Here is a 27,792-nt window from a genome sequence, read left to right on the forward strand (position 1 = left end):
ATACATACTATTAAAGAGAAGAAAGGTTCTGTTCGTCCATGGGTTTTTTTTTCAATGTTGTGTAGCTGTCCTGCTAAGTTTTGTCCGAAATGATAAGTATAACTGTGTAACAACATTATTTTAGCAAATGACATTATTATTATTATTATTATTATTATTATTACATTATTTATTGTTTGTTTGTTAACTTATTTTTACCGGTTATGCCCATGCAGTATAACCTTATAGCACAACATATTGCCTCTTTTAAGGACTCATCTCCACTGAAAAAAAAAACCTCCTCTGTATACTCAGGAAAGAACCAGACTAGGTAAGGACTAGACTAGTTATCAGCTATTCTATCTCTGTGATTCTGTGAATAAATATTAAAAACAGCCTCTTTTTTATTTTATTTCTACCAGTTAATACATTATTCTAATGTTCTATGCTACACGGTCGACTATTTGCTTCTACTTTGCCTATAATTTATTTGATCCCTTTTCAGATGAAGATTTCGGATCAGGTTGCTACCAGAGTTTCGTAAAACTTCTCCCTCGCGCGCACATGACACACATGCTTTAGAAATGGAATCTGCCAGTGAAATCACGCGCGTGGTGGGCTGGGAAGAAGGCGGTATAGTTTAAACATTATGATTGGCTAGCAAGCCCATCCATCACGCTCGTTCTAAGCGACCCAACCTTTTCCTGGCAAGTCATTCATTTCCTCTACTCTAAGCCCCGCCCACTCCCGCCCGCTCTACCGGCTTTTCTCTGCATCAGCTGTCAGCGCACCGGCAATTCAAACCGGATTATTCAGCGGCGTTCGTCCAAAAACGGATATTTATTTTCGAATTTGCTTCTGGATAGATATAACAAATAAGTGAAATATCCCTGGGATCATCATATTGTGCTTATCGGTGGGAAAACGGGGTTTTAGCGGCTAACCCCGGCTAGCATCCAGCTCATCACTTGGAGAGTCCAGTGTGACGTCACAGCGGCTCTTCTGTTTCAGACGGACTCATAAATATCACTTTTTAAACCAACTCTTTTGGTTTCTTGTGAACTCAAGGGAGAACATGGACGTGAGTATGTTTCTGTAACATCACAGATGTTTTAGAGTTATCACACCTATTTGTGAACATTATCTTTCTATCCCAGCAGCGGAGAGTTGAATAGTAAAGCTAGCCGGTTAGCTAGCACAGTGAAATAAAGCGTTTTCCAAGACTGACACTTAAACTAAAACTCGTCAGCTGGAATAAAGTTGGTTTGACGTTGGACGTCCGATATTCGCGGATATGCGGAAATTAAGGGACCGTCTCTAAAGTTACATACGACATTGTTAAACACGTTTCTAACTTCAATAGCATTTGAAGGGAATGACTTACAGTCATATAACCCACTGTAAAGTGTTCATCTAGGTGTCAGCTATAATGCATACCTCTTATATATTACTTTTAGATTTTTTTCAAATTTAAATGTGATTTAATAGTTTATTTTAACAAATATAAAAAAAATCTAAAAGGTGTGCGTTATACCTGACACCTAGATGGACACTTTACAGTAGGATGTGTGATTGTACATCATTCCCTTCAAATGCTATTGAGCTTTAAATAATGGTATATTTTGTGTATGAGCCCATGCAGTAATAAAATACCTGGCATTTTTTTATATATGATTTAATAGTTTATTTTATTAAATATCAGAAACCTAAAAGGTGTGCATCATACCTGACACCTAGATGAAGACTTTACAGTTGGTTGTGTGACTGTACATCATTCCCTTCAAATGCTATTGAAGTTAGAAACGTGTTTAAGAATGTCGTATGCAACTTAATTGAGACGGTCCCTTAATTGCCGCATATCTGCGAATATCGAACGTCAAAACAACTTTACGTCAGTATCTCGTCAATAGTTCACTTCATCGGCTAAAATATTTGGCATGATGCACCAGCAGGGCTCGTTTGTGTCGCCGATTCTGAGCGATGTGCTGTGCCAGTGCCGCTCGGAGGAGTACTGGCTGTCGGATTCAGGCGGCGGTGTTAGTGGGGTTGATGTCGGTTGCAGCACTCCGGTCCCAGCGGCGAAAGACGAGCCGCATGTCTGCGCCGTGTGCGGCGGCCCCGAGCAGGAGCATCGCCTCAAGGTCCTGTTCCAGATCCTGGACGTGAACAGAGACGGAGGGATCTGTGTGAACGACCTGACCATCGGCCTGAAGAAACTCGGGCTCCATCGCACCGAGCATGAGCTTAGGGTGAGTATAATGAACATGTACCGCTCAGAATACTGCTCATAACGTCATTTTCAACACAACAAGAACCCTGAGGAGGATAAGGGTTCTCTTAGAGTTAGTAGTTCTTTGCCTCCTAACATGCTTTCTAGACAGAACCTTTTAAAGGTTTTCCCAAATGCACAGCCGAAGAAAGCATACAGTATGTATGAATATCCCATAAAGCCTTTTTGAAAACAACATACTAGCAAGAACGCTTTAAAGGTTGTGCTGGAGATCTCTGGATAGTTACATTTTCTTTGCCTCCTAACATGTTTTCTAGACAGAACCTTAAAAGGTTCTCCCAAATGCACAGCCGAAGAACGCTTACAGTATGTATGAATATCCCATAAAGCCTTTTTCAACACTAACATGCTAACAAGAACGCTTTAAAGGTTATGCAGGAGATCTCTGGAGAGTTTTATAGTTCTTGGCCTCCTAAAATGGTTCTACATTAGAGTACAGTTTCACGGTATGACAGTCTAGTCTAAAAATATCACAGTTTCATGGTATCACAGTTCATAGGAAGGATATTTTTTGAAAGTCTTTTTGGAGTTTTGTTTCCCACTCTTTGGTAAGGTTTTTCGACATAGACTAGTAGTTTATGATATTTGGAAGTCAGAAGCGTGGGTGTAGAGGAACAGTGGAGCTGACCATTCAGACTGAATTTCATTTGTTTGGTTTCAGTATCACGTTTTCAAGAATTTACAGCCATAACTAAACTAAATGTGACAAAAATTATAGCTTGAGAAACTGAATTCAGCCCTCTGGGTTTTAAAAAAAAATCACTTCTATGGGTTGTGGGTTTGAGAGCATTGTGTAAATTAGATAAGATAAATTAGTCCATTTATTTTAACAAACAGTGAATGTATAAGCTATTACACATGCGTGTATCGTTTATGATTACATGACACAAACGTCTGTAGAAATGAGAAATTGTTGCTACAGTAAATGCATGCATAACACAGCACTGCTGAATTCTCGAACCTGACTGGGCAGAAGGTATTGATTCATTTTCTATAACAGCAGCTCTGACAGTATTGCCAACTGCAATGTAAATCACAGGTTTATATTAATGTCCTCGTTCCAATGCGTTATCGTTATCAACTCTTTTACTTATTCACATGGACGTTTATAGCGGACGCTCGCATAATTTAAGACTAACAATAGCAAATAAAAAAATGCTATATAACAATGAAATACCTGTAGACGTTGTACCGGTGAGGTTTTCTGAAAGAACATGTTGAAAATGTAAGAACCCTTTTTTTTTTTTAAATAGAAGGCTTCAGAAGAAGGCTACTTTATTATTATCTTCAAGAGAGAGAAAAAAAGAGGCTGGTGATTGACTGACCATCTATAGCTCCTTTAATAAACATGATAACAGGAACTAACTTGTCTTACTAACAATAAATCTAAAAAAATGTATTTAAAAATGTAAAATTGAGAAAAGGAGGAGTGTAGTACATGTACATCATCATCATGGGCAGCTGTGGTTCAGGTGGTAGAGCGGGTTGTCCACTAATCGTAGGGTTTGCGGTTCGATTCCACATGACTCCACATGCCGAAGTGTCCTTGGGCAAGACACTGTACCCCAAGTTGCTCCCAATGGCAAGTTAGCGCCTTGCATGTGTGAGTGTGTGTTTGAATGAGACACAGTGTAAAGCGCTTTGGAACTGCTAAGGTTAAAAAAGCGCTATGTAAGTGCAGACCATTTACCATCATTCTCTCCGTTGCATGAGTTCCACCTACAGTGAGGGGATCAGTGCTGTATTCAATGTTGATTGTGTTTTTAGCTGCTGATGTTGACAAAAGGACTTTGTAGTGTTCAGAACAAAACCCATGATGCTTCTAGGTTAAATAAAATGCTATTTCATGTCAGGCTGGAACTGGAGTTTCTGTCCATCATTTCAGATTGAAAGGTTGGTAATAGAGGGGGAAAAAAACCATGAAGAGCAGTATTTGGATCAGTGCATGCTCATTTAGTGTTCATTTATATGTTTTCAATAGAATTTGCGACTATTGCTATACCAACCTGTAAAGAAACGTGCCCAAGTTGCACAAATCATTTTTGATGCCCAAATGTAGGGGACATTTCTTAGGAAAGTGACTGTAATTATTAAGCATTATCATATCCATCAACAGAAACGCCCACCTTTACAGTCCAAATGGAATTATAACAGCATGATTAGATAAAGATCTAGTGATGATTGCCTCAGGATTCAGAGCGAAGTGAAATATAACGAGAACACTCAGTAGGGCAGAACCAATGTCCACTGGGAACGAATGCTTCCAGACACAATGTTCCATGTAGACTTGTTCAGTGCGTTCTAGCTCATTCTACTGAATGTGAGAATGATTAGGAGTGCAGTATTCTCTTTATAAAATCAATGCAGTGGATTTAATGATTAACTCCACAGAGCATGTCAATCACAGGGGTCGTGTACAACTAGGAGCATAATGTAGCCCAATTTGTTTACTGAATGCGTTAGAATCTCGCTCAGTATTCATAGCTTTTATTTCAGGTCGGCTAAAGTTATCCACTCTTGACCTGACAGGAAAAGGGAATCTCACAGGAAGAAAACCAGCTTGTGCTGCTCTACTATAGTCTCATAAGCCAGCATCGGTAGAGACCCTGGTACGTTTCGTCAATAAACTCGGCCAAGAATCGCTTACTTTCATAAAACAGGACTTTTTGATTGGTAGGGCAGCTGACCAACCACAAACATTTTACTGCCGGTCATCAGCAAACACTCAGGTTATCTTGTTTGCTCACCACAAATAACTCCTTTATAACCTTTAAACAAGGTATTGTGTAAACTTTAGCGAGTATAGCTTGCTCCAAAGGCTTATTGTGGCGCATAAGTTTGTTTTCCCTCTGAAAACCAGAGGTCAGATTGCAGCCTTCTTTGTGAAGAGGTCAGATTCCACTAAACCTTCTGAAGCTTGTGGCCAGAAAAGTATATCAAAAGATATCAGATGCTCCATATACTTTGGGTGAAGTGTCTGAGGCAGACACCAGTTCTGGCCTAACTCTGCTGAGATATATATATATATATATATATATATATATATATATATAGTAGTCTTTGGTGAACTTGGACTGTGAACTAGCTAAAAAAAAATCTACAAATGGCTTCTCCTGATCAGCATTTCACTAAAACACTTTAAACAATGTGGAAAGTTCTAGCTTAAACTGGTTACCCAACAGATGTGGCATTAGTGTTTGCTGAAGGAGAGAAGAGAGAATTAGCTTTTTCATACAAACACTGTCTGAGAATCAGGAGTGAGCCGGTCTCTGCTGGTGCTGCTCCTTGAGAACTGCTGTCATATATTTACCCAAATGTTTTGCAAATAAAATGATTTGAATTGCCTTCCCTGAACTGAGTTTGCAAATTTAGTTCCAGCCACAGCTGCCTTGTCGAAGCTACTCGGGTTCACTTTGGAAAGGCGAGAGTAGCACATCGATGTATTTGTTCTCATCGTCACTGCTAGACTGAATGGTTGATGGCACCGTTGTCCGAGACCAGGAGTATAATTAATGATGTTGTCTGGGTGGAAGGGATACATTTAAATAAATAAATGTGTAAAATACATGCATAAGTAAGCAAACTTTGACATAACAAAAGGAAGTTTAGTTAATAAGTCAGCTAACCAGTGTTAACACTATTGGCTATTGGGAAAAATACACAGAGGTTCTGAACCTTTGTCCTTCTTCCTCTTCAATAGTATACGTTGTGTGTAGGTGTGTATGTGTGTCTGTGTTGTATCTTTGTCCCCGGATCTTTGACCTCAGCATTTGCTGTCATTAAGCTGACTAATTTCCTTCTTGTTACTATATCACAAGATTTAAGGCAGCCAATCCACACTGCTTCTGTCGTCTATGGACTTGGTCTTACTTAGGACCTTAGCAGCCTGACTCATCTTTGTTTCACCAAGGCCTGTCAAAGAGCATTTGGGAACCAACAATTTTTTTATCTCCAATTTGGTCATTTGCCAATTCCTACCCACCGGCCACCTCTCCCCATCGCATGATAGTTATAGGTGGGTGAAGGCTAACACATGCTTGCTCTGAGACACGTGAAGTCAACCACCTGCATCTGTTGCTCATGTTGTGTCACAGGACAGCCAGCTTAAAACACCTGGAGGAAAGTGCTAACTGCCCTTTTCCGCATTCACGAGCTCCCACCATGAAACATGGACAGTTTTACTGCCTAGAGTCCCGGCCATGGATAGCTGTGGCACCGTTGGGATTTGAAGTTGTGCTCTCCCAATAATAGGGTGAATGTGTTTCTTTCGTGCCACTCAGGAGCCCCAAGAATCCTGTTTTAAATGTAGTTTTCATGTCCTTATGTACAGTGATGCCACTTAAACGGTTCACTTTAATATTTTCACTGCCTGCAGAGTGTATAAGGCTGTTTATTGTCCAAATTCATTCGCATATCATTTTATTTCTTTAGTTGCCTAGGGTATTTATTTCTGAAATTCTTTCAGAATGTTTTATTTGCTTCTACCTTACAATATTTTTTATTACTGGTAGATCAGTGCAGTGTGTGAAGCACTGAGTCTCTATAGAGTTGGTGTTGATTAAATTGGGTAAATGGGAGTGTATCTGTTGCATGAGGCAGGTGTGAGATGAACAACAATAATGCTTTAGAAATGCTTTGAGTTCAGGCATCTTTCAGCTTTATGGAATACAGGAATACTTTCTCAATGTCTACTTTTTGTCATGAAATGAAAGAGGCTGAACTAGAAGTCGATGTTATGTGGAGTGATAACCAATAGAGGGCACCCATGGCCACTGAGTTTTTGTATAGAATGCTGTAGCATCATGTTATATGTGACCCTCTCAACCTGGTTAATAAAGTTGAATGTTTAAACTCATACAGTATATCATCTATTTAATCTAAGTAAAAATGCAAATGCTTCAGATTTCTAGCCAGTAGGCAAGATTATATCTCAGAGTCCGGAAAACATTTCCTCATACCTGGACTGTGGGCCACTGAAGTAACTCGGCTGAGGTACAATTATTACGTAAGCGTCTGTGTAAGAGCAGTCAGTGTGAATGTAGAAGAGCGTGAAGTGTAGACTTAAACATCTCTCAGCCACAGCTCTCAAACCCTGTGGAGAGCAGAGCCCATTCACACAAAGGTTGTATGTGTTGTTTGTGCTCAGTGTGTGTTTTTATTTGATCTTGATCTAAAGGGTGGGCATACACGTTATATTTTACTTGTTACTTGTGAAACCCAAAAACAAATTTTCTTGTTGCTACAAATGACGTGTCTTGGTCAAGGTGCCAGGTCTCCTGGTCTTGGCTGAGCATGTGTTCAAGGTGCCAGGGTTCCAAATCTTAATTCACCCAGGGATTTAAAATGTACACATTTTTTGTAAGATCCTCTTGTGAAAAATTCACACAGTGGAAAAAAATTATAGAAGCAAAAAATCCCACACATTTTTGCAAATTCTCCCAAATAAAAGGAGTAATGAGCTAATTTAATTCATTTTTATTCAAACTTTTAATAGCAATATAAATATGATTATAAATTATATAGTTAATTGATTAAAATATTTTTTGTGCCAAAAAAAAATAAAATTAGCCCATTACTACTCTCTCTTACATTTTAATTTTGTGTTGTTGTGTGTGTTTTTTCCCTCATTGCCTATTATTATTATTAGAGATGCACCGATGTATCGGCCGATAAAGGCTATTTCTCACGCTATAGGCAGATCATTTAAAAACATCCGATGATCAGGGTCAATTATATCCTGTCAATCAAATGAGGGCGGGAAAACATGGTGTATTAAAGGGCCAGTGGTGCGGTGTATTAAAGGGCTAGTACACCGTTGACAGATTTAAATGAAGATGAGTTGACAAAAAAATATATATATATTGCACAGAAAAATATTTGTAGAGTAGTAAATTTCATATGCAGTTAATGTTAATATGAGTTAATATCATAAAAAAATAAGTTTATATTAGGCCTATATATTACCAGTTCGATGTTCAGTGATGAAGTAGAAATCCTTTTGTTATGGTGAGTGAATGTGAAGCCTAACAGGAGGTTTTTTTTAGAATTCAGTCAATGTTAATATGAATTAATAACATTCAATAAGTTAGGAAATCTTACTTTAATCTTCAGAATTTACTTCATGTGTTAATGTTAGTTAGAGTAATGTGTTTTCTGTTTATGAGACCAGTTACTGTGAAACAACTTGTTGAAACGGAGAGAATAAAGTTTTTATTTGCATTTCCTTCAGAATTGTGGAATTAATTATTATTCATTCAAAAGACTATCGTATCGTAAGTTATCGTATCGGCTGAGATATTTAGTATCGGTGCATCTCTAATTATTATTGTTATTATTATTAGTTGCCATTATTTGTATTTAATATTTTACTTGTATATACTGTAATTTTAAAATTAAATTTAATTATACACACACACACACACACACACACACACAGCTATGTAAATGTCTTCATCTGTAGAATCTCTGCCAGCATGCCCATTGCCTAGGGTTTCCATGGAGATCCTGACAATGACATAGTGACTAAGGGGAAAGAAGAGAGGACTGTTTTTAAAAAAAAAGAGGTCTGATCCATGGATTGATCTATTAGTCATCAGTCTGCAGGCTTCTTACTGGCTCTATAAGCACTCTCGAGGCAGGACTTGGCAGTGTGCTGGATTCTGATAGGCTGCAGTAAGGCTGCAGTGAGCTTGCAGCTTTTTTACAGCATTTTTTTTTTTTATTCTAACCTGAATCACTTTTTGCCGGCTGTGGAGGCAGATAGCGTGGGACTGACCAGGAGCAGAAGCTGCAGAGAAAAAGAGCGTGAGAGAGAGAGAGAGAGAGATAGAGAAAGAGAGAGGCATGTATTGCATATTGGTATGCGTCGCTCGTTTGTAGACAGTGTGAGGATTCCCTTTTGCTGTTTCATTGACCACATAACTAATTGTTCAGTTGATGCCAGATTCCACTTTTTTGCACCAATAGGCTTTTTTTTAATCAGTAAGATGTTTTGTGGCTGAATTTAAAAAGTCTTTTTTTTAAGGGCTGGTGGCTTTTTTGAGTTTATTCTGGAGATGTAAATGTGTGTGTGTGTGTGAGAGAGAGAGAGAGAGAGAATGCTGAGGCAGCTGCAGTCTCCTAGTGTCCTCAGCTGCCCTCATCCTCCTGACCCATTATCACTCATCCCATGCATCTGTGAATTTGCGAATGCGTAGAAGATAAGGATCGATTGATAAACACAGATAAAGAGCTCTTCCATTCAGTTAAGGAAAGTTACACGCTGCACGTGTCTGTTTCTCACATCGACACGTCCACAGGAGGAAATCCAGTTATCTGTAGCCTCTTCTTGAAGATGCTGCCAGAAATGTGGTCGTCCATGCGCCGGTGGTTTTTAGGATCATTGACTGCTGAGAAGAATGAACAAAACGTTGCAAATCCCAGGCAAAAAGACCACAGTGTACTGGAAGATTCAGCTGGGGAAAAGCAGGAGAATGGCCCGACGCCAGCAAAGAAAACCACAATGCTGATACTAATGGCACCCCCTAAGGACCTTCAGCAGGTATTGCTTGCTATCTCAGTCAAAAAAAAAAAGGTGAAAAACAGGGTGAATCGTCTTTCTGAAACGTATCAGTTGGCGTTGGTTTCCTTCTTTCCTTGAGTAATGCGTTCACAGTGTTATACAAAAACCTTAACATAATGAAATTAAATGTTAGTGATTATTGAAAATTGCATATGAAGAGTTTTTACAGATTCCAAAGTTGTAGTGATCGCTCTATGGTTTTGGAAGTTTCATGAATTCCCTTAGGAAATATTTTGCTAGGTTGCGGCTCAGAAGTGAATATCCTACGTATGTCTTCCTTCGATGATGTGAGCTATTTTACTAGTGCTTATCTAGCTGGCTAAATTCTTTTAATGAGATTTGGTCCTTTGGACAGGACAGAGTATATAATATGAATAGTAAAATAATAAGTGCAATACACATAACACAAAATGTATACATTTAGTCTGGATAATATACATCTACTCTGGATTTAGGATGTAATTACAGTGAAGGTGTATGTGATTGTGCCCTGCGATGGATTTGCACCCCGTCCGGGGTGTACACCACCTTGTGCCCAATGCCCCCTTGGATAGGCTCCAGGTTCCCTGCGACCCTGAAGGATTAGCGGTATAGAAGATGGATGGATGGATTTACTGCATTTAGCTGATGCCCTTATCCAGAGGGACTTATAGAAGTACTTTATAGTCTTTATCAAAAACACATCCTCATGCTAGTTCACTAGGTCAGGGACTAAGATATCATTGAGCTAAAATGTTGTATTTCATTTACATGCACAAATTTAATGAAAATGATGTGAAACTCAGTCATTTCCTATTAATGGCATTAAATAAACAAATATTCAATTAAATTTTATTTGTATAGCGCTTTTAACAATGGACATTGTCCCAAAGCAACTTTACAGTAATACATAACTTCAGGATTTAGATTTTAAATGTATGAATTTATCACAAAATATTAGATATGAAAATCCATTAAAGAAAGCAAGCTAACACAAACCATAAATTAAGATCAGTAATTCCAGTTGTTCACTTAAGACAGAAGAAATGCTGCTGTATAGAAGGAGGATTGTTTGGTTAAAAGGACTTAGCTGACTGATTTAGCGCACACCAGGCTTATGAAGGAATGGATATTTAGAGACCGGTATGATTTGTTTCGGAGGTTGAAAGCTGCGTTATAAATCGGTTCTGTTTCCGGTGGCCATCTCAGTGTTCAAATCAGTTCAGATTTAGGTGTTGTAAAAGGTAGCACTGAAATCTGTGTATGTTCTTATTCCGTACTTTGCTGTCAGAACAAATGAATCGGGTTCACTTTCAATGGTGCACGGGAACGGTGACAAAATAAATTGTATTCCATACCATTCCATTAATAAATAACCTGAGGCACAGTGCCAACATCAGATCTGATCCACAGTGGAATTTTCAATACAGCAAAGGTGGGTACTCATTTGCAAAATGCCAGAATGTACTAGGACAGAATGTTATGATTCAAATTTCAGCTTGGGACAGTTTCCAGAGCCAGCAGACTTTTTAACACAAGATGACGAGCGATAACGATAAATAGTGCTGCCAGCTTCAAGCTGATTCCACAACTAGAGTGAACATTTCATACCGCTCTATGTAGGTAAATGAAGATTGCAATGATTACTATAATCAATTTCCAAGAGCAAGTGATCTCATTCTCATACCTACTACATATTACGTAACAGAATCTTATACTCTCAGTCCTGAACTTTAAATGGACACTGGATACTGCCATATAACTTATTGTACGAGTTGGCCATGTCTTTCCCAGAAAATGGCATCAAAATAATTGACCTAATTTCAGTAATAAATCGATGAGAAGAATTCCTGCTTTCTCGATTGGCCCACTTAGCTCTAACTTTTTTGTTTTTCTTGACATTATAACAATTTCTAAATCTCACTTTTACACTAAACAGTATGTATATGTAATAGGAGCAGCATTATTACGTAGTCTTGCTTTACTTCATCATCCAGTAGTTTGACTTTAACAAAGGTACAAGCTTATGGCCTGTTTCCTGTCAACATCCTTTTGTCATCGTAAATATTACGCACTCATTCATTGTTTTCATTTCGCTTCTGAATGGGCTGAGATTAAAATAGGCCAGTATCAGTGTAAGCCTAAGTGTGACATCATTATATCACGGGGAAAAAAAGTTTCAAATAGCTATTGTTTATATTCGGCTAACAAAAGATTGAGATACATGAGAATGTTATTCATGTTGGGTTGTGATGAAGGCTATTGTTTTCCGTTCTGTCTGCATCTACAATCTGTAGAGCTTGCATCCAGACTTATTAATATATAATGTTTATGGTGATGTGTCCTATGAGGTTATACGAGAGAAAGGTCAACTTGCTTCTTAGGAGGTTTAAATTACACTAGCACACCTGTGTGTGAGAATTTCAGTTGAGGAAGGTGTGTTGAGTGTGTGGATCTTTCTTCGAACACAAAGGACACCTCTCTGAACATGACCCAGGATTAGTGCTGGTCAGTTTAGTGTGACATTCTGGAATGGTCTTGAATTTGTGTGTTTGGGTGGGGTATATGGAGCATTACTTTATTATGGCTTAAGTATTAGGTTTTTGTATTTTTGTGATGTGGGCTCCACAGACAGAGACTAACATTATTGCATGTGTCTAACAATTTTGGTAGGATTTTAAAATATTCATTAAAATGACTATTTAAAGTATATTATACAACAGTTAATTCCGGTCCATTAATTTGATTGGTCGAGAGGCATTCTGGGACCCAATTGAATATCGGTTATATTGAATATCATCATGGGTGTGATTAGCTATGACACCCAGCCTGCGGCTTTATGCCTACACCGAACCAACGTTGAATTTCCCCTAAATGCATGGTTTTCAAGGTGCCATGCCATGGACTGGGGTCCCTTCCAGATTGTATTCCCAGCTCTCCCAGTGTTTCCAGGATAGGCTCCGGATTCACCATGACATATACAGTTTTGGGTGTTTCATTTTTAATTTTACAGAAACTTCAAGTGCAATTAATTATTTGTCATGCTATACGTGCAAATAGACGACAGCGGATAATAAATTCTCCAGCAACGGTCCTCCTCTGTACTTTCGGCAACATTTCATTCATGCCACCGTGACAAACTCTGAGGGACTGGATGAGAGTACGAAGTGAGGACTGGTGGAAGAGAGTTGTTTTAATGGAATTTGATGATGCCGAATGGAAAGAATTTTTGTGTATATGACCTGTCGCAAAATGCAGCGAAAACTCCCACACGACGTAAATAGTGCGATTAAGGTCTATAATGCACTTCGATGATGCGACTAAAACAGGAATACTCCTGTTACTCCTAATATGTCTTAATTTGATTTGTGTTTACTTCGAGTATGACTTTAGTTGGATTAAGGTGATCAGAAATCATGTTTTACATGGTAGTTTCTTAATCAGAGTATTGTCTTAATCGGGTTAATATCGGAATATTAGGGGGCAGTGGTGGCTTGGCGATTAAGGCTCTGGGTTACTGATCAGAAGGTCGGGGGTTCAAGCCCCAGCACTGTCAAGCTGCCACTATTGGGCGCTTGAGCAGGGCGCTTGAGCAAGGCCCTTAACCCTCTGCTCCAGGGGCGCTGTATCATGGCTGACCCTGCGCTCTGACCCCAGCTTCCTCACATGCTGGGGTATGCAAAGAAAAGAATTTGTATATGTATACGTGATCGATAAAGACTCGTTATCATTATTTTGTTGTCCATGTAAACGTACTGAATATCCCTGAGCAGGTACAGAGTGAGTTTGCACTGAAAAATAACAGAGCAAGCCTAGAAGAAAAGAACACACTTTCCAAATGAGTAATTTGCACTTAGTGATTTCACAAGTTAGAGTCACACCAGCTTGACCTACTTTGATTTCAGTTTCTCTGATTATATGCTGATTTCTTTCTTATATCGATTAGATCTTACTTTAATTTTTAAACATATACCATTTGCTATTTATTTATTTATACACCATACAGTACACATTGATAACTGCTCTTGATAATTTGTAATATGAGCTTGACACAATTCTTGCACACAAACGTGTCTCTTAGTAGGAAACGTGACACGTGCTGTACGCCCAGAAATTAGACCAGCCAATGAGCGGTCTCGACGTAATCAGAACACGAGTACAACAGCGAACTGCGTAATCAGAGGCGGCTTTGTACTCGCCAATCGCGTGACAGAGCTTCGCGTGACGTATGACGCGTCATGGTGGGCGTGGTTATCGCGCCGCTTTAAATATGTCGTTGCGCGCGCCGGCTGTCTCACGCGTAGTGCCGCAGAGCGATTGTAAGCCGTATTTATTCATGTCTATTTAAACGGTTATTTATTAATATTAATTACTTTATTTATTTATTTTTACCTAAAATGCTGTGCCTTTGTCTGTACGTGCCTGAGTCTAATTCGCTCCCGACTGAATGTGAATATTTCGAGTCGAACAGTTTACCGGCTGAACTGAATCCTCTGTTCAAACTGAGTTTAGTTCTTCCGTCTCAGGAGTTTAACACCTACCGGAAGTGGAGACAGGTAAACCCCTTTAAAGCTCACATATGTAAATTATATTTTCCTTGTATTTTCTATTTTCTGGTCGTTTGCTGGGATTTAGGCTTTGATACATGACAAATTTTCTAAAACAAAAAAAAAAAGCTCCACTGTAATGATGCGTAGACTCTTCTCCATTCATTCCCATTGGTGATAATGGAATTTAGGCTAATCCAGATTACCTGTGTTCAGTCATGCAATCTATTCTAGCACCAAATCAGATTACGGTGACATCAGAATCATTTGGATCAACAGACTTAACATATCAGTGCAATTAAAACAGGGTTAGGTTATAAATGTGTCCTGATCATTAGTATTATCACCATTGTCAAGATTATTTATCATTTGCGTATGGTTTGTCGAGACGTGTGTGTTGCTTTGAAATGCTTACTGGTGAGATTTGGATGAATTGCTTACATGTAACCTAGTATACAAAGTATTGCACACAATAAGTGAGCAAAATCGAATAAAATAAGTATGAGTACAGTCAGCATGCAGAATACATATAAGTCAGTGGGCAAAGAGACCAAGGGAAATTTGGTATAAATAAGACCAGTGACCTGTAAAAGTGACTCAGTAGATATAGGTGTAAAGTGAACATGTAAATATGATAGTCTGAACAGGAATGAACTGGCCTACAGGCTGTTTTTGGAAGCTGATTTGTAAAAATCTGTTAATAAATGATGCTATGATTATCATTTCCATCAAATTATAGTACTGGAGCTCATTTCCATTTGCTTTTCCACATAAATCCATAAAGTCCTGCTTGAGATGTATGCAAGCCTAACACAATTACACACTCATCATCTGTTAAGAGGATTCATGGATTGATGGTTTGCTCAGGAAGCACTTTTAATTTTTATAGCTGTCTGTATCTTAGCGTTGATGTTACCTTGACCCACTTGTCTGTGTGTTAAGGCACACAGACAAGTGTCTGATTTAACGTGCCCGGGTATCTAGTATGAGTCAGGTGCTCAGCTCTGGTGTTATATGATCAGAATGTAACCATGTTAATGTGTTAAAGGAGCTTAATTTGGCAGTGCAAGTCTAGGGATCATGGCTAAAACTACATGGCTAAAACAGATGATAGTCTGCTGTTTTCTCCTGCTTTCTGAGCCGTTCTATTTAGATTGTCAGATAAGCAATTATCGCCTGGGGCAACTAGTTTGTTGTTTAATAGCACAAACATTTAGGTCTTTCGTGTTTAAACTCATCATATCGTAGTTAATATATTAAATATTGATGCAGTTAAGGCACAGAGACTTGGACAGCTTTATCAAGTATACATTGAGTGATGGTAAGAGTGACACCCTGTAATGCGGTCAGTTAACGGTTCCCTGCCGTATAATTACCCTGACTCAGTTCTCACCCCTGTTATTATGAGTGCAGACCTGCAGACTTTAACGCATTTTGTGTTGGAGCTCTGGTACAAGTTCTCACTCAAATGTACATCAAAAGAGCAGTCGCCCCCCAACCCCCCGAATCAAAGTGGCAAATGAGCCTATCGACATATGCATCTGGAGTGATTGACAGTTGCGTAGGTGTTTTGAACTTGCTGATATTAACTGACATAGCCTGGAAGCCCTGCCCACTTCACCATCTTTTACATTAGTAACTCGTCTTGACTCGATTTCACAGTTTGAAAGATGCAGCACCCTTGTTTTCTATAGGTTTATAGTGAAGTGTCAAATGCTTTCATTTGTTTGCAGATGAATTTAACTGGTTTGAGCAACAGTGAAAAATGTCAGCCATGTAGAACCATTCTGCAGTTTCTATGAGGGACATTAGACAAGAGACTATATAAAAAAGTCCCCCCCAGGACTGCTCATTATTCCCCTTCAAGGTTAGCAGGTCTGTATTAGTATGAAAAGGTTCATTCTTCCAGGTAGAGTACTTCTACTGAGTGCCTATGGCTCGTAGGGTTCATCAGTTCATTAATTGCACAACATTTCATCAGCCACTTGGGACACAACACAGCTGATAGCAGGTCTGTGAAAGTGCTGATGAAGAAGGAATCTGTTGTATAACCCCCAGCTGAACAGAACATAAAGATCAGGGTTGGATATGAAGGGAGATCTGTAAATTCATGGAATACCCGTGTCAAAGTTGCCGTCTTCACCCTGTATATAAGTAGCATTGCAGTACTGCCAGTTTACTTTGAGCCTTATAAGTAATGGATCAGTGATACTCAGTTGAGTTTTCAAGGAAAAGGAATTTCACCTTATTTTGTTAAGCTGTTGTTTATAAAAAAAAAAAAAGAAACCATTGGTTAAAATGTGTCATGACATGCTTGGAATAATTCCATATTCCAGGTAGGATCTGAATAAATGTGTATAAGTGTAATGTCATTCACATGGTGGAACGTGAAGTTAAAAATTAATCCTCCATCTTCGTTCCTGTTTATTCCACAAGATCCTTAAAATCATTGATTCTAAGCAGTAACCACCTTCGACCCCCCAAAGCACTCAGCTCTTGAAAGCCTGTGTCTCTTCCGGTAAATAAACTTTGTGCCAGGTACAAACTCTGCTAATGGTTATGATGGTGTGCAGACCTTTCAAAGCAAGCTTGGCCAAACAAATCCATATGGCACCAGCTCTCGAAAATCCATCATTTCTGTGACTTGCAGAATCTCAAGTGCTACACTGGATGTTTTCCTCACCTTTGTACCAACTGCCTTATTTTGCACATCGTATCATTTCAGAAAATTGTGAAAGCCGGAGATAAGGACCTGGACGGCCAGTTGGACTTTGAGGAATTTGTGCATTACCTGAGGGACCACGAGAAGAAGCTACGGCTGGTCTTTAAAAGTCTGGACAAGAAGAATGATGGTAAGGGTCTAGTTTGCCGTTATGATGTTTTGTGCTGTTGCGGATTTTGCTGCGTTTTCATCATTTTGGGTCGGAACCTTATGATCCACCTGAGGACAGTGGAGATTTAGTTTAATCCAAAACAAATCTCAAACGGAAGGGGAAAAATGCTGTAGTCATCATCAGGCCATCATCCTATATAACAGTTCCTCTTTGGGGGGGAAGGGGCTGGTGTATATATAGCAGTGCAATAATTTAAAAAATTGTTTTGTTAAATAAATTCAAGCTTTGCCTGAAACACTGGGTCCAGGCTTAGATCATCACGTTCTTTCTTTTTCTCGCTCCCTCTAGGTCGCATCGATTCACAGGAGATCATGCAGTCACTCAGAGACCTGGGGGTCCACATCTCAGAGCAGCAGGCTGAGAAAATCCTCAAGAGGTCCGTTCACAATCGCTATAGTAGTAGCTAAACAGGGTGTTTCTCAGGGTTTCAGACTTCTAAGTCACTAAACTATTAGTAACTAGTAATAGTAGTAAAGTACACCTATGTGGTAGGCAGTACATGTTCAGGTACACCTGTAAGGACGGGCAACTCTGTGTACGTTTGTGTTTTGTGCATCTGTCTTTCTCTCTCGTCCTGCTACGTCTCTCATTTCTCTGTCTAACGCCTCACACACTGTCTTTCTGCCCCTCCTCTTTTCTGTGTCTTCCCAGAATTAGGAGGGGCCATGTCTTTGCTCCTGTAATGTAGTAAGTAAACTGTCCTCTCTCTCTCTCTCTCTCTCTCTCTCTCTCTCTCTCTCTCTCTCTCTCTCTCTCTTTGTCTCTATCGCTCTCTATATACCCGTCTCTGCCTGGCTTGACTCATCTTTCAGTTCATCTCTGCTTTTTTTTTTTTTGTTTTGTTTTTTTTATTCAAGCTTACATTTCCCCCTCTGGTTTGATGCTGATATGAGGATAAAGTAAGATGATTCATGCTAAATAATCATTTTTGGTGTCTTTTTGAATGAAGCAAGAGAAAATGCATTTGTACCACAGAGATAATTGGACCTACGCTCAGAAAAGGGTTTTGAATTTCAAATTTCGGTGCATGTTCAATAACTTGTTTTCCATCCACATGGCTGTGAACGAGTTATGGTAAATTGTCAGGAAGTCGGTGCAGATTCTATAATGTCTGCAATTGACTTGTTAGCAACAACAGGATGTGGATGTTGGTTTCGATCATTCCTATGTTTTTTGTTTTTTTTTTTTGTTTGTTTTTTCTCCACCGAAACAGCATGGACAAGAATGGGACAATGACCATCGACTGGAACGAATGGCGAGACTACCACCTGCTTCACCCTGCAGACAACATCCCCGAGATCATCCTGTACTGGAAGCATTCGACAGTAAGCTAAATTTGGACATTTTTCTGTAAAGATCGTTGACACTCTAGGTTTTCCCTCCCTCTGAAGATGGGACATGTGAAGCTTTGTTCTCCGGATTATTCGGGGCCATGATGTTCTTGTACATCTTATATATTTAGTACATTTCTTGACCTTTTGAGTTTTGACACCTGTCCTTAATGATATGAAAAGACTCGGACACCGTGTCCCATGTCATTCACAGCTGTTGCGCTTCAGTTAACTTGAAATACACTGTGCCCCACAGAATCACCGTGCTCAGATGTAATCATGTTACGCTGATCAGATCAGCAATGTTTTTTTTTTTTTTTTTTTTTTTTTTTTTGTTTGTTTTTTTCAACCTTGAGCACACTACGTCAGTGTCTCGTTCTGATAGGACAGAGCATTAACTTCAAACCAAAAGACAAGTTTCCATGCAACAAGAGTTTATGCAAGCCTAAAGTTTTATGGTAACCTGTATTTTTAACTTTTGACGTCATTTGTATAGTATGTTCAAGTCCTGGTATTAATTATATGATAAAAGTAACTTATTAAATGTTCTTTAGTGGTTGAACTCTGATGGTGTGTGTGCATCAGTACCCACACACATTTGCCTCTGATAAAGCCAGCACGTCTTTATCACTTAGAAACAGACCCTAGGAACTGGTTCTCATTTGGCTGTATAAAATCTTTAAGTACGGAATAAAGCATGACTGGTCATGCTGTTGGAGGAAGACGATGGGGTGGTGTTTCATTCCTCCTACACTGCAGCAATTTGCCAATAATGACTTTTTATAATTAATTAATTAATTAAAGCGTATGTATTTTTTTTTTTTTTTTTAATTAATTTCTGGTTGCATTTAACATTGTAACATGTCCACAGAACAAGTAAGTTCATGATCACTTAAGTTAAAGCAGCTATACAACAGTTGATTTCTCACCAGAATCATATCCCCCCCCTCACTGTTTTGGTTACTAAGACAAAAAATCATGCTACCAAGAAACCTCAAAGTGTCCCAAAGACTATCCCATGGTGGAAAACTACACATGAGCTGTTACTATAGAAATGATAATGTATTGGTACGAGCACATTAACACATTAACGGGCTCATTAACAATACCCAGGACCCACCATGGTCTCTTATCCGCCTCCATGGACATTACATTACATTAACAAACAACCCCACATTGTTTTTCATATGCGTTACATTAATACACACAACTCTGGCTGCTATACTGCACCTTTTTACTTCAGCTGTGAGCATTTGCACTGGCCCACTTTTACACATCCTACACTAATGTACAGTTAATGTCCTTTATTTTTATATTCCTAAATCTTTATATTTATGCTCATAGCTTTTCTTTTTTTTTTACCGCTTCTCATTTTCATAACTTACTCTCTTGTTTAAATTATTAATGATGTTGTATTTCTTGTAGTTTACTGTTATTAAGCACCAGTACACCAAGACAGATTCCATGTACATGTAAACCCTCAGTGCTTAGCAAAGCTGATTCTAATTCTGAAAAACATTTTCATTCCATTCTGAATGTATTCACTCTTCATTATAGCAACCTGCAGTAACCGAGTAGACTACTCCTGTTTAATTCAGATTTTGCTATGTGGCTGATCTTTATATGCAACCTCATCTTGCAGATATTTGATGTAGGGGAAAGTTTGATGGTGCCTGATGAGTTCACAGCGGAGGAGAAGAAGACTGGGATGTGGTGGCGGCACCTGGTGGCAGGAGGTGGAGCCGGCGCTGTGTCGCGCACCTGCACTGCTCCGTTGGATCGACTCAAAGTTCTTATGCAGGTAAAGACCTTCGGCAATCTGCTGGGAGAACTACTAATCAGTTAATAGTAACTTGCCAATACCATTTGGACTTCTGTGTTGCACGACAGAACGTCAAAAAAGTGTCTCTGTTGCCGAGGAAAGCTGAAGAAAATTTGCTGACATGTTGAAGAAACTTGTTTTGAAATGCAAATGGGAATCACCTCCAATCCCACACGTGCTTCTGCAACATAATGGACTTGTACTTGGATTTTCTAGTGAAATTTTTAGTTCTTTAAAATAAAACCCCGCTGTGACCAAAATGGGGTTCAGGTCCCCTTCGTTGCCTATGAAACACAACCAGAAGGGTCTGCAATTAAAAAGAATAATATATTTTTACAGTGGTTCAAATCACAACTCACCATTACCAAAGTTATGTTTATTTACTAAATTCTTGGTCATTAGCTGATTTCACTGGTCACTGATATTGAATGGGTTTCAGCTAAGCCTCAATAATTCAAAAACAAGTAGCCTATAAATGTCTACTTGAAGTAAAAAAAAATTGTATATTTTTAAATTGAGTTACAAAGGAAGCCCCTGATTGTAAAATGTCCTGAAAGAAGTAGTAGTAGTAATAATAATAATAATTATTATTATTATTAATATTATTATTATTATTATCATTTAGTAATAAGGTTTAGGGTGACTTTTTAAGAATAATGTTGACTTCACTCAACATTACATGATGTTGCTTAGATTGCTGGGATGTACAATGAGATTGTAGAATGTAATTATGGGATGTAGAACAGATTGTACAATAGGTATGTGGCTAACTAGGGTAAAAGTGAGCCAGAGTTCACATTACTGTTCTGTAGTTATAGGACAGTAAGACAAGCGTATGGTCAAAGGTTATAACGGCTGCCTCTGATTAGTCAAACACTGAGTCATTCACAAATGAATGACTATAAACTTTTGCTCAACAGTGAAAGCTGGACTTTGGATGACACTATCGTTTTAACTCTTCTTTTTTTTTTTAAACTAAGATAATGGATTAAGCTTGAAAGTAAAGCACTCTTAACTTACATCTGTGTCTGGGAGCCAAAAACTAAAATAAAAGTAAAGCACTCATCACTCACATTCACATCTACAACACATCTACAACTCTTGAACGCTTTCCTGCATGATAACCATCATGCCCAGATGCTACCTGAGCAGTTTCAGAACAGTGCCACATACTGGACATAAAATTTGAAGAAGTAGCTATTTTTAAAATAAATAGGCTTTTTAATGATTTAAAGTTTTTTTAACTCCTCATACACTGTTCATCGGATTCTAACCAAAAACAGGTCACAAAGCTTCTTTTGCTGCTCGTGGTACAGATAATTGGCTTGACACCGGTATTTCAGCTTGCAGCTATTTCTATGTGTAATTGCCTGATTATGATATTCTGTGTGATCACTTGCTAATTCTGCTCCCTCTCTGACCTTTTTAGGTGCACTCCTCTCGTGTGAACACCATGTGTATCGCTAGTGGTTTCTCTCAGATGATCCGTGAAGGTGGTATACGGTCACTGTGGCGAGGAAATGGCATGAACGTCCTAAAGATTGCACCTGAATCCGCCATCAAGTTCATGGCTTATGAGCAGGTAAGGGTGATATAACCTTAGTACTTGCATATAATCAGGTTATAGTTATGCAGGAAGCTCTGACAGCAATGGTAAATGGTTGGAGATCATTTAGTGATTTTTATTTTGCTGTATTTGGTCTTATCCCCATCAGATAAAACGGCTGATTGGCAGCAATCAGGAGACGCTGGGAATTCTAGAGAGGCTGGTCGCAGGATCTCTGGCTGGTGCCATTTCGCAGAGCAGCATCTACCCAATGGAGGTGAGAGAATAGTGCAGTGTGTGCTAGAATGCTGGTAATTGTCCATCTGCTTAGAGAACTGACAGATGTTTGCACAGGTGTGTATGGAGAACACCATGTTCACCTGGTTTCAAATGCCAGCTCCATTACCAAAGCCACCCTAAAGTAGGCGTAATTCTTCAACTTTGTCTAAAACCATGGCATGTTTTGTGCTTGTTTATGAATGGATGATTGTGCCATTTAACAGAGTAAGATATGTATTATACTGTGTACTATTCTATTTTTAAAAAAGGTCTTTCAAACTTTTATAACTGTGTTAATAGGCTGGTATTTGTGGTATTGTATGGAGGGGGGGGACCCAGCAAGTTCTGAAAAGGTCTAAACCAAGAGTCTTCTGTTTCTTAAAGGTTCTGAAGACTCGACTAGCCCTAGGAAAGACGGGTCAGTACTCCGGAATTGTGGACTGCGCCAAGCACATATTTCAGAAAGAGGGCTTAGCAGCATTTTACAAGGGTTATATCCCCAACATTCTTGGCATTATTCCCTATGCTGGAATAGACCTTGCCGTCTACGAGGTAATGTTTCTTCCTACTTCTGCTTAATTAGTTTACTTACATGATATCAACTTTATTAAAAGATTGAGAAAGAAATGTATTTGCTTTTAAAGCTACTTTACCTCCTGGGCATCTGTCTTTATGTCTCCATGTCATTTACAGGAGCACTCCAGCATTTGGCAACCTCTCAATCTCTATCTACTGTGTTTGTAGTATAGGTTTGTAGTGTTGAAAAATGCTGGAGTATTCCTTTAAATACTGATTGAGACGGTACAATTAAAAGAAAGCATCAGTGTGTTATTAACGTGTGCATAGAACTGTGTGTTAACGTGTGTATTAAAGGTGTTTAGAAGGCAAGCACTTTATATTTTCTGTCTTTCTTCCAAGCTTATGTTTCTCTTTATTTCTCTCTTTCTTGCAGACGCTGAAGAATTCATGGCTACAGACGTACGCCACAGACAGCGCAGATCCTGGCGTGTTTGTCCTGCTAGCATGTGGCACCATGTCCAGCACTTGCGGCCAGTTAGCCAGTTACCCTTTAGCCCTGGTTAGGACGCGCATGCAGGCTCAAGGTGAGGCTCTTGAATTTGATCGAAGGAGTAACGGTAAATAGAACATGGGATTCCAAGAGCTTTTTGTTTGTTTTTTTTTTGTTTTTGTTTTTTGCTCCCAGTGACGTAGAAGCAAGCGAATGCTGTCACCCACCTGAGTTCACATTCTCACTCACACAGACTTTCACTATCGTGACCTCTTTTTACCTTGACCAGCATGCGTCATGTCCTAGAGTAAACAGACGTGTATGTGTGCTGTCGATCAATGGATTACGTTGGTCACAACAGGTCATGTCGCATACCTGGACACCTGGAGGGGGGGAAAAAAAGCACGAGTAGAAATTGATTTTCGAATAAATTGATTCCACTTAATGGAGGAATCACCGGTTTAGTCACCACTGCACAAGTGTCCTCAAGAGCGGAGATCATTATCATACTAAAACAACGCTCATCAAAATGACTTCATCACTGACCCCCCCCCCCCCCCTTCTCTGATGTCTCTCCTTCTCTCTGTTCAGCAGCTGCATTGGATGGAGGGCCTCAGATGTCCATGAGCAGCTTGTTCAGACATATTGTGCGGACGGAAGGCGCGATGGGGCTCTACCGAGGCCTGGCACCCAACTTCATGAAGGTCATCCCTGCAGTCAGCATCAGCTATGTGGTGTATGAGAATCTAAAAGTCACACTGGGTGTTCAATCCCGGTGAAAGACTAGCAGATCTTTACCTTTTTGAATTTTTGTTGGGAAGCGAAATGGAGACAGATGGACAGTGAATCTCGGGTGGCGAGACCTGAGATTTGAGTCGATGTTCTCATTCTGTGAATGCTAGAGGAAGAGGCCGAGGAGGGTAGGAACAAAGAACACTAAGGGTGAACACTAAGAACCCAAACCAGAAGGTGGACATGTTATTACACCTAGGGATCTACTCTTCCTGTAATTCCCAAGCTGTAGTAACCTGTTTCACTGGGGGACCAAAATGTCTTTAACTGCTCATGTGTGCTCTTTTAATCCAGTAGGTGGCAGTCTTGAATAGCCAAAAGCTTAAGATCTAACCACCAAATCCTACCCTCCATTTCATATATTTAAGCACTACATTTGTCATCGTCGTCTTAAGTTATTGAGAGAGTTTAGGTGTTTATCCTGTACAGAACCACCAGTTTCTTTCATAAACAAACTGCAATCCATGTAGCTGATGTGTATATAAAGAATTTGAAGAATTTTTATTCTAAAGCCCTTGATTTCTTTGTTTTTTTTCATGCTTTAATGTTATGCATGCTATAAACATCTATTTATTTAATATTAAGAAAGAAGTTCGGGGGGGAAAAAATAAAAAATAATCACCAGATATAATACTTAACCGTGGTTGATACAAAGTTGGTACAAAGCCTTAGTTTTGTTTGTGTTCATTGTCACAATTGGTAATTGTTTTATCAATTACTAATCACGTTTACTAATCTGGGTGAAGAACTGGTTTAGGTTAAGAAAAGTCTGTGATGTTTTAATGTAAATGCTGTATTTCCTGTATAGGAAAAATCCATTCACCTCATGATGGGAATCAACTCACTTCAATTTCGAATCAGACAATTCAGAATCAAGTTGCTGTTTTGCACCTGTGAAATGTGAAGCCTTGTCCTTACATTTCATTTTCACGCAGTGTTAGTCCGTGCACAAGCATGTCCTGTTTTTCTTATCGTGTTTTCTGAACAGAAATGGCATCGACTAAGATGACCTCAGGAACTTTAGGGTTATCTATGGGATGTGCACTTGAATTTTTAGACTGAATAATACTAGAATGAGAACAGTTGTTTCGGGGGTGTGTTTGGTTGGTTTTTTTAAATCCTGTATTCAGGTTGTAAGAGGGCTGAAAGAGAAGTGTGTTGTAGGAGAAAGTTTTTTTTTAGTTATGCTCTGCTGCATGGTTCACAAACTCCACTCCCATGATGGCTTCAGGAGCCTTGCCGTTTATTTAAAAAAAAAAAAAACCATGCCATCCACACAGATGGAACTAGCTCACATGTCCCAGTATCTCCTATAAGAGACCACAGCATTTCCCTAAACTAATTGCAGTCTTAAATGATGCATCGCCATAGGTGAAGGTTTTAAAGAAAAATTTACAGTCTATGTACACGTATCGGATGTTCACATAGTTTTATACGTTTGCTTTATGTGCTGCTAACAGACTGTCAGTTCGTCGATTAGAGGAAGGCGGTTAAAGTTAGTGATTCTAAGGGGAATTTTTTCAGTATAACGACAGCTGAATTTAAAGTGGCTTCTAATTAGTATGCCGGTTTAGTTGAGGATATATAAGGTATAGAAGGCAGTCGCCATACTAGATTCTGTCTAAACTATCATTTCTAACATTAGACCAATCATTGTTTGTCTTAACCTTTTTCTTTTTTAAAAAAAATACACAATTGCACAGCAAAACTAGTTGCAGATTCACAAAAAACATTTGATTCCGCACCCGTCTTTGTAAGTGGACTAAACCGGAGCAGTATTCCCCCAGCCCCCCCGCCTTAACTTCTTCCTATTGTTTTTGTACATGTGTGGTGTGGAAATGTGTTCAACTGATTAAGCAGAACACTGAACAGGGCTTTACTAACAGCTTTGCCTCATAGTGGATACTTCTGCCTCTGCTTCTCCTGTTGCATTTTGCACTTTTTCCTCCCTCGAGGCAACCTCTATGCTAGATGTGATTGCTTGATTGACAGATTGCGAGTGTTTATATGGATGGCATCAGATTGATCGTGTACTTCAATACTACCCAATACTCAAATGTATAAGAAGCCGCGCCGTCAAAAACACTGTCTGATGCGTATGCTATGTAGCGCCTTACTTTCATCAGCCACTGTCTGGTAGCCTTTTAATATATACATGTACTGCTTTTGCAAAACTGGAAAATATGCTAGAATGCTGCTTTAAATCCAGGAGGTATCGGAGAATGCATTTAGACAACTGGATAAGATCATTTGTGTTACTGCTGCAAGACCCAGTGAACCACTGGTATGTGACTCTGGTCCTGATTACAAATTAAATGATTTGGACTAAATGAGTTTACTGTTTACATGTTTAAAAAAAAATAGATGCATATCTTATGAATTGAGTCTTATTTCAGTGTCTAAGCTTGTAAACAGAAATGCACAGAGATGTGATTCTACTGCAAGACTTTATGCTATTATCTGGCTAAAAGCTGAAATGACCCTGAGCTGAAATGTAATCATCAATGCAAATGTGTACTGGAGTCTGTGTTGTCCCTGACAGACTGCCTAAAGTGAATGAATGTAGAATAATTATATTTATGTTTATATGGAAAAAGTTCAATAAAGATGATATTTCAAGCAAAGGATTGTTGTTGCTCATTCTTCTGATATTTATGCATCTACACAGCATAATAGTAGTAATGGTAAGTGTCCTCTATTACTGTATTTGCTAATGTATGGACTATATAATATATTTAGTGACAGCATGAAATCAAAACTAACCTCCCCCCACCCCTCAGGTTCATGCCTTTAGTCATAATGCACTTTTGATGTGGGTCCATGATGATGACTGCCAGTTGGCAGATATTGTTAAAGAGCTCCATCTAGTGGCAGGGACTAATTTAGCTGTTATTTTTATAAATATGTATATTGTTTTGTGTAAGAATTAAGATCCTATGGCAAAATCAATGAGAGCAGAGTATTTTTGTGGGTTTTTTTTTTTTTAAACAAATTTATCAAAAGGGTAAACACAGACAATTTTTTACAGCCTTCTTTGCTCATATTTACCAAGGGTGCCAATATTAGTGGAGGGTACTGTATAACTCATTCTAATGGGATATTCCCTTAGTTTACCCTTAACTTGTCTAATGAGTTGTAAATTATGCATTGACCTACACATGATCATTACACTTTGATCAAATAAATATATCTCAGACCGTTTTATTCCTGTACATGACTGGACTACTAAACCCTCCTGGGTCCTCACCTGGGCCTAGGTCCAGGACAGCTTCCTGTTTGTCCTGGAAACAATTTTCACATGGCAGTTTCTGTCAAAGAACAGAAGTGTTTATGATGGGGAAAAGTCTGGAGAGTTGTAGAGAAATATGGTCATCTTAAACGAAATATTCATGTTCAAACTGTCTTTATCTATTAATATTGCAACATTTATTGAGTTACCTTTATATTTTGAATGATAGGCCTGACCCAACCATCTCTGAAGAATGTTTCATGGTCTGAAAAACACAAGTGGGTAACCTGTAAGAACCCAAAAAGGCCTTGGAGTCCTTTAAATTAGAGAGAAAGTATTACTTTTAACCAGACAATTTAAACCTATGACATTCCAGCTTACAAAGTTGACTGAAACCAACCTCCAAGTGCAGTAACATACAAAAGAGGACAGATATACAACAAATAAATGGTGGTAGCTAGTGTTAGCTAATTGTTATAAGCAGTTATTATGACAACTCCTAAATGCACAAACAATACCATGTTTTGTTTCTCT

At 38.9% G+C, this 27,792-nt stretch overlaps 1 protein-coding gene across 8 annotated transcripts; it reads left to right on the plus strand.

Annotated features, from left to right (window-relative positions):
• The first annotated feature begins 718 nt into the window (after positions 1-718).
• On the plus strand, positions 719-26,653 carry slc25a25b (solute carrier family 25 member 25b). Of its 8 annotated transcripts, XM_053618146.1 has the most exons (12): positions 719-1,060; positions 1,932-2,228; positions 17,082-17,208; positions 17,539-17,626; positions 17,902-17,937; positions 18,464-18,575; positions 20,224-20,382; positions 21,833-21,985; positions 22,119-22,226; positions 22,613-22,780; positions 23,181-23,331; positions 23,829-26,653. In XM_053618146.1, the coding sequence occupies exons 1-12, from the start codon at positions 1,055-1,057 to the stop codon at positions 24,014-24,016; spliced, it is 1,593 nt and encodes a 530-aa protein (XP_053474121.1). In that variant the 5' UTR covers positions 719-1,054; the 3' UTR covers positions 24,017-26,653. The 8 variants fall into 8 exon arrangements, with proteins under 8 accessions (XP_053474121.1, XP_053474120.1, XP_053474123.1 ...); XM_053618145.1 differs by lacking the exon at positions 719-1,060 and having other exon boundaries at positions 1,852-2,228; positions 23,832-26,653; XM_053618144.1 differs by lacking the exon at positions 719-1,060 and having other exon boundaries at positions 1,858-2,228.
• The last annotated feature ends 1,139 nt before the right edge of the window (positions 26,654-27,792 follow it).

The sequence above is a fragment of the Ictalurus furcatus genome, chromosome 28, assembly GCF_023375685.1.
Source record: "Ictalurus furcatus strain D&B chromosome 28, Billie_1.0, whole genome shotgun sequence".
NCBI lineage: Eukaryota > Metazoa > Chordata > Actinopteri > Siluriformes > Ictaluridae > Ictalurus > Ictalurus furcatus.